The 7,672-nt window shown below is 27.7% G+C and overlaps 1 protein-coding gene across 1 annotated transcript; it reads left to right on the forward strand.

Annotated features, from left to right (window-relative positions):
• Positions 1-1,895: 1,895 nt before the first annotated feature.
• Positions 1,896-7,672, forward strand: LOC106774967 (TMV resistance protein N-like). The gene is made up of 5 exons (XM_022787264.1): positions 1,896-1,998; positions 2,101-2,133; positions 3,266-3,671; positions 3,779-3,836; positions 7,634-7,672. The coding sequence occupies exons 1-5, from the start codon at positions 1,896-1,898 to the stop codon at positions 7,670-7,672; spliced, it is 639 nt and encodes a 212-aa protein (XP_022642985.1).

The raw sequence follows: 7,672 nt of genomic DNA on the forward strand, positions 1-7,672 counted from the left end.
ATTAAAAGACTTACAACTTAAGAAAAACAATTAATGCAAAGACACATAAGATGCTACCAAATTGAAATTCTTTATGTAAATGGAAATCAACGTGACTTGAAGACTATAACACATATTTCAAAATCAATTATATTGACTCATCATTTTCTCTTGTTCTTTGTCAGGAAAGAGAATATTCAACCTGCTGCAGCTTCAATAAATAAGGAATTCAAAACCAAATTCAAGTTCCTTCTTCTCCATACTCTTTAATTTCTATACATTTTCATACTCTTTTTCTATTCAAAACACATTAATTTTAATGACTTTGTAATTCACCGTGGTTTCAAATTAATTGTTTGTATTTAATAACTTCGTAATTTATGATTGGCGCCCACGTCTTCTGTCACGTCAATCCTTTTTGCTATTTTTTTCGTTAACAGATTTAATTTCATAATGTTATTAAAGTTTATTGACTTACAGATTTGATCGTGATGGTTGTCGTTTATTTCACAATTTATTATTAGTTAGATAGGTTAAAACTATATATAGGTGTATGTAGCAAACGCAATAAATATTACAGAAAACACTCCATAGTTGTGGTTTAATAGTTAATGTTAATCGAGTCAATTCTTTGTAAAGTAAAAATAATATACTATTGACGTGTTTATTATTTTGTATTTTATGTTTATAAAACACAAATACTTAATACAAAACCACTAAGTTCAACTCCTAATAATTGGGACCCAGTTAATTATTATATATATATTAATTCAAACTTTAATCGTCCATGAAATTTACAATGATATAAAAAACTCAGTTATTTAGGAAATCACACTGATTTAAGAAGGTTAGACCTAATGAAATTGTGTAATCAGTAACAGCTTTGATGAATCGTTACTTGAGCGTTTGAATCCAGTAAAGCTTTGACATTTCAGCTTGTAAAATCTCACCTTGAAAGAAAGTCATTCATGAATTTAATTATTTTTTTTTAGGAGAAATTTCGAAGGAACTGGAAAGAGATAGAGATGCTGTCTGCTTTCAAAACTTTATTGTTTTTCCAAATGCAAACCTTCTTTTTAATTAATTGTTTATAGCTTTTCTGTATCAAAAACCTCCTTATCCATCGCAAATCTTAGTTACGTTATACATCTCAAAGCGTGCAGTTCATCATCTGGCATTTATTAAAAATGATTTTTTTTTATGGTTAAATATGTTTTTAGTCTCTATATTTTGGGCCGATTTTAGTTTTAGTCCATTTTTAAACTAAGGTACAAATTAATCCTTCAACTATAGAAAACTCTGGTTTTAGTCCTTTTTACCAAATTTTTTTAACTTCATTCGCTGTTTCAAACATATTTCGTTATAGCATTTGGATTGTTTACACTGTTTGACTCATTTTTGTTTCAATGTTAATTGAAAAACGCGTTTGAAACAACAAATAAAGTTTAAAAAATTTAGTAAAAAAGACTAAAACCAAAGTTTTCTAAAGTTAAAGGACTAAATTGTACCTTAGTTTAAAAATGGACTAAAATCAAAATTGTCCCCAAAATACAAGCACTAAAAACATATTTAACCCTTTTTTTTATATTCAGTAACAACAACCGAGAAACAACTTTAGGTAGAGTGGGAACGAGATAAAGTTTATTATATTTATAAAATAAAAGTAGGGATAATTATAATAAGTTGATATTATAATAATAGTGTTAACAAAAACTGACGTTGATTGGGAACAGCATCCTCGTATATATCACCTTGGTCCAACGGACATACGTCCGTTCACACGTATTTTAAAGCCATCTACGAAATAATAGAGAAAAATAATACATTTTGCTTAATAACATAATTAAGCTCAGTACCTAAATACATATTTATAATGAGCTTCAAACTTTAATAAATATAAAAAAACTGATTCCTACATGTCGTGGTTTGATCCCAAATATGAATACTTGACCACAGTAGTGTTCAACTGCCACATTATATTAATTTCAAACCTTCTGCTGTCAGTTAGAAATAAAAGATGTGAAATTAAGTTAACACTATCTGCCAACATACCATTTCTATATTTACAGATTTCTTGCAAAAAGATGGATTATTTCAACACAATTCTCTGATACTCTATAGTATCACGAATACAAAATGCAAAACCAAAGTTAAGTAATGTTTATACTCTTTGAGGCACACCAAGAAATTAATTACTCTTTTTACCTTTTATAATAATAAAAGTTGTCGAATACTCCCTGCCGACTTTTCATTTTTTTTTTTTTTAACTTTTTATCATTTATTAACATCTGCAGTTGCCATATCTTATCATTTAAATTAAGCACTTCATCAATAGCAGGTTATATTTTAACATTCTGCATTATATTAGTTTAGTTTAATTTATCAATAATTGTTTAAGGGAATTTCGAAAGTTATTTTTCTTCCACAAGTCGACTAAAAATATCAGTACCAAAGAAAAGAATTTTAAAGTTATTGACTATTTATAAATCTTATTATGATAGCTAACACAAAAAAAGTTCAACATATAGAGTTTTTTATTCTAAGGTATATGAATGGTATACCCAAATAAAACTTTAACACAGTGAAGAGGAGATTGTTTTGGATTACATTTATTCTATTTCTGTTAAAAAATAAACATATATAAAAACTTATTAGCCGTGATTACAATGTAATAATTTTTCATAAAATTTTATATTTTGAACTTTTAACTAGTTAATAATAAAATAGTTAGTAACTAATTTTTGTCATTAATCAAAGGTCCTCGAGGAAACAACCCCTAAATTTCCCTCAAATTATAGTGTAAAGGAATGACCACGTCAGCGAATCAGTGTAGCCGACCGCCGATAAACAAAAGACGTATTTTTATTTTTTTTTTACAAAAATGAAGAGAGAAAAACTACGGATACGTACTTACGTGTTTGAAGGAACAATTTTTTCCAAATTTGGATCCATGAGGGGTCAGAAAATTCAAAGGGTTTTACTCTTTTTGTTGAATTACCTAGTATTTTCCATTAGTCCAACATAAGCCCTTTTCTCCCAAATTTACAGACACACACTCTCTCTCTCTAGAAATATGTATATATACACTTTATTATACACCCATCTTTGTCTCTCAGATCTTCCCTACGTTAAAAACTCTCCCCACAAGTACACAACAAATTAAAGTCTCGCTTCTCTACCAAAAAGAAGGAAACCAACAAAACAAATTATAATCAGTAATTAAGTTAGGCTGAGGAAAGAGCCATGCAGCGTTTACCCAAGATGATGACTAAAATCGGTGCTCCGGTATGCGACGTCTTCATCAACCACCGTGGGATCGACACCAAGAAGAACGTTGCCGGCTTGTTGTACGATAATCTTACCAGGAATATCGGAGTGAGGGCATTCTTGGACAGCATGAACATGAAACCTGGGGACAGGCTTTTCCAACACATTAATAGAGGCATTCTGGATTGCAAGGTTGGTGTTGCTGTCTTCTCTCCTCGCTACTGTGACTCCTATTTCTGCCTCCACGAGCTCGCTCTTCTCATGGAGTCCAACAAAAGGGTCGTTCCCATTTTCTACGACGTCAAACCCTCGCAACTTAGGGTCAAGGACAACGGAACCTGCCCTCCTGCCGACCTTCAGAGGTTCGCCTTTGCACTTGAAGACGCAAAGAACACCGTGGGATTGACGTTTGATTCTTTGAACGGGTAAATATACATACATTCACACATCTCTCTCTCTTTGGGTTAATGGGTCATGATTTATATTACATGAAGTTGGGTTTTGATTAATTTTGATGTGATTTTGTTTTCAGGGATTGGTCGGAGTTGCTGAGGAATGCTTCGGAAGCGGTGATCATGAACTTGTTGGAGGTAAAGGAAGAAAGGAAGTACGCGAAGAAGCAGCGTTGAATGCTTCAAAATGTTCATAGCGTGGATATAACCACAATATAAAATTTGCATATATATTTTTTCGGTATATAAATATGGACTCGTAATGAGAGAGACCATAGCTGCTACCTTTAACGTCACTCAATTATGTGGCCTCAATTCACTTAATATCAGGATTAGGCTTCTGATGCAACTTTTTCTTACACTAAAACTATAGAAATTGGCTCAACAGAAGCACAACAAAGTGCTCTTAGATCAATTTCTTTGTATCATCATTCTTTTATTATTTCATTATTAATACAAAATTGTTTGATTAATTTACCTTTCGTTCTAATTTTTTGTCTTTTTTTTTTATTTTTTTTTTCATTGGACATCTGTAACAGATTTCAAGGTTATAAATCCATAAACTGTAGTTTATTAACAACATTTTCTCGCTAGTATTTTATATATTCCCCAATATATCAGCCTCGTAATTCAACATTTAAAACAAAAGCAAACACTCCTGCATTCTACCCGCCAAAACCAAAGCCTGTGTGGTAAAATAATGCTGCATTCAAATTCCTTTTTGTTAATAATTTATGCAGACTGATAAAAAAGTTCATTTGTTTCTTTTCAATTTATAAAAAATATTGTATCATTAATGTTTTTATTTATTAGTAAAAATCACTTTTGTCTATATTAATAAGAGCCGCCAATAAAAAAATCCAATACATTCTAAAAACTAAATATCTATGAAGGATTATCAATTTTTTTTCCAAATCACGTGTTATACTAGAAACTACATATTTTTTTTTGTTTTACAAAGGATGTTCTTTGAATTTTTATACTAGATAAAATAGATATTTTCTCCTCTTTAATTATTGAGTTAAAAAATAAGTGTTACACTGCAAAAAAAAAAAGGTAAATAGTAAGTTTAGTGAAATAAGTATTGACATATTTTATTTTAAATACAATAAAATAATGCAGTTTTAATACAAACCTTTTAATTTTATTATCTTTATTTAAATTATTTTAATGGTTAAGGTAATTAATTAAATAAACGTTTCATCTTCATTATCACGTATGTTCTTGTGTGTTGTTTATTATTAAAAGAAAAAAATATATATATTGATATGCAAATAACATTGAAACGATTCTTTTTATACCATTTACCACTCTTTGTAAAGTTAAAATGCTTGATGTTTCATTAGCTAATTGCTTTATATTTACTCTATATTTAAAATTCGTAATAAAATAGTATTTTATCTATTAAAATAACTTTTAAATTTTGTAGAACCAATCAAAACTTAAGCATTATATATTTTTATTATCAGTAAACAGTTTTATCAATCATCTATTAAATATTTCAAAAATATATATATTTAACATTTCAAATATATTTTAAAATACTTATGAACTGCGTAAATATAAAGAAACTTGATTGTGCCAAAACGAAATTCGTACCATGCATATCGTAAAACAATGAATTGGTTATGAATACTTTCCCTCTTACCATTAACTTTAAACACTAGAAAAATGTTCCAAAATAATAATAAAATTCATGTTACACTGGTACGAAAGCATATTTAGTATAGTACTCATATGGTTGGAGTTTGTATATTAACTAAAACTAAAAACAAATAATAGTATATAGACAAATATTATTTAACAAGTTAGTTTTTAAGTCTAAATTCACTTATTAAAATGATATAAAATAGTTTATTATTTGCAAGATTTAGTAAAGTTATAAATTATCATGTTATATGTGTAATTGCATGCAGGAAGAAGATGTGCTGAAATTGTCATATGAGATAAGCTTAGAGTTATATTTTTAACTTTTAAAAAAGTAATCGTAAGTGAGATTTGATAGAATGGAGCGAGAAGGACGAAATTGATCCTGTAGATTCTTGGCTGTTTCTTTACCATATAAATAATAAAGTAGAACTGAAAAACCAGAAAGTGGATTTCTACTTTGTGCTTCACTTGTCGGTGAGATTGACATTTAATACCACTATCTAGTCAAATAAAAATCAAATTTCTCTTTTTTTTTTCTTTTTTTTTATTCTCGATATTAATTAATATCTTAATCACTTCTTTTATGTTTCTCTATATTCTCTTCACTTTAATAATTGTTTTCTCAAATATTGTTTATTCAATTACTTAGCTGATAATTCTCCCTTTAACTTGATGTATTCAACTTCACTGAAAATTAAAATTGTTTTAGTTTAAAAACCGCATTAGATGTTTAAAAACAGATAATAATAAATTACATGCATGCGATTTTTAAAAAATCTACTATGAATTGAAATGCCTCCATGTTTTAATTTAAAGTGATTTAGAAAAACCAAACTAATTAATTAAAATTCCTCCACTATTTTCAATAGTTGATCAATTTGAAGGGATAATAATATAAGATACAAAGTCAATGATTGACCAATTTACAATAATATTTTGGAACTTATTTTAACAAATTAATCATCTTATAAATTGCTTGGGAATCTTACGTTCAATTTTTTATTAATACAAGTGAACGCTGACTATCAAGTAATAACAACTCTTTTTTCCAGAACGTTTCTCCTTAAATAACTTTTGTTTTTTATTTATATAAAAAATATTTTTTTATTATACTTGTTGTTATACTAACTGACTATACTTCCTAGATAATTTCTAAAGAATATATTCTGAGATAAAATGACTATACAATTAATTTGAAAATATTCAAATGCTTTAAGTTGAAACATATACTGATGCATGAGTAGTGTCTGAATAAGAAAGTATTATGTGAGTTTTTTCTAATTTTTATTGGAGAGAGATCGATCAAATTTAATATTAATAAGCCATAAATAAATATATAATGAGTTATAATATTATTTTTGTTTAAAAACTCTTAATACTATGTTTGCGAGAATATTTAATGTCTATTAAGCGTAAATGTTTTAACTCATGTAAATAATAGTTTATGGTAAGAACATAAAGATGTTGGAGACACGCCATAGCTTGCAGAAGAAGGAACAGTTTGAATAAAAGAATAGAAGCATACGCGCAAAGGTGCTGACATTTTAGTTTATTGTGTTTTTTATTTAGTGAGTGAATTGAAAGAGAGGAAAATTTCGTGGTCTTTTCAGTTTAATTACTTCAACAGATTGGCCCAGTCCAGTAAGAAGCCCACATACACACCACGACTCACTGCAAGTGTGTAAATTTATTAACTTTGGGTTAATCTAACTTTTCCATAATTTCATTTTTTTACTAACATGTCATGTACCTTTTTCAGCTGATTATGCATATAAAGATCAAATATTAAAATATAAAGAGATTTCAACTTGTTTAAAAAACCAAAAATTAACTATATCAAACTTATTAAATATTATCATTGAAAAAAAATATTATTGTACATAAACGTGACACTGGTTTCGATATAGTTATTTAAAAAACATACTTCTCTATTTTTTTGAAATTGATAATTATAAATATTTTAAATAATTGTGAAATTAAATAAGTTTCTTTATATTTAAAAAAAATGCAATACAATTTATCAATATTAAAACACATATATATATATATATATATAATTTACTTTTTTCTCGATTCTATCGATATTTAAAGTTATTTTGTTATTGAAAATATATCTTTAGTAATATTTTTTATCCTTTTTTTACTATCACTTAGGTGATAACTTGTGATTGATTTGTCAAAACATATAAATATTAACACGTAACATGTTGTTAAAAAGTTATTAACAAAAGTTATTAAAATATCATGTTTTTTTTTATTAAGACGATGTGAGACTTGGCTTCGAGGTGGAAGAGCGTGTCAATGACGGTGATAGAATCTGTTGA

The sequence above is a fragment of the Vigna radiata genome, chromosome 10, assembly GCF_000741045.1.
Source record: "Vigna radiata var. radiata cultivar VC1973A chromosome 10, Vradiata_ver6, whole genome shotgun sequence".
NCBI classification, from domain to species: Eukaryota; Viridiplantae; Streptophyta; class Magnoliopsida; order Fabales; family Fabaceae; genus Vigna; species Vigna radiata.

What these genes read in the sequence shown, in the direction of transcription:
- LOC106774967 (XM_022787264.1), top strand. Translation starts at nt 1,896, where the DNA reads ATGTCGTGGTTTGATCCCAAATATGAATACTTGACCACAGTAGTGTTC. An exon ending in AAATGCAAAACCAAAGTTAA is followed by an intron (nt 2,134 to 3,265) that starts GTAATGTTTATA and finishes TCGGTGCTCCGG; the next exon opens with TATGCGACGTCTTCATCAAC. An exon ending in TGATCATGAACTTGTTGGAG is followed by an intron (nt 3,837 to 7,633) that starts GTAAAGGAAGAA and finishes CTTGGCTTCGAG; the next exon opens with GTGGAAGAGCGTGTCAATGA.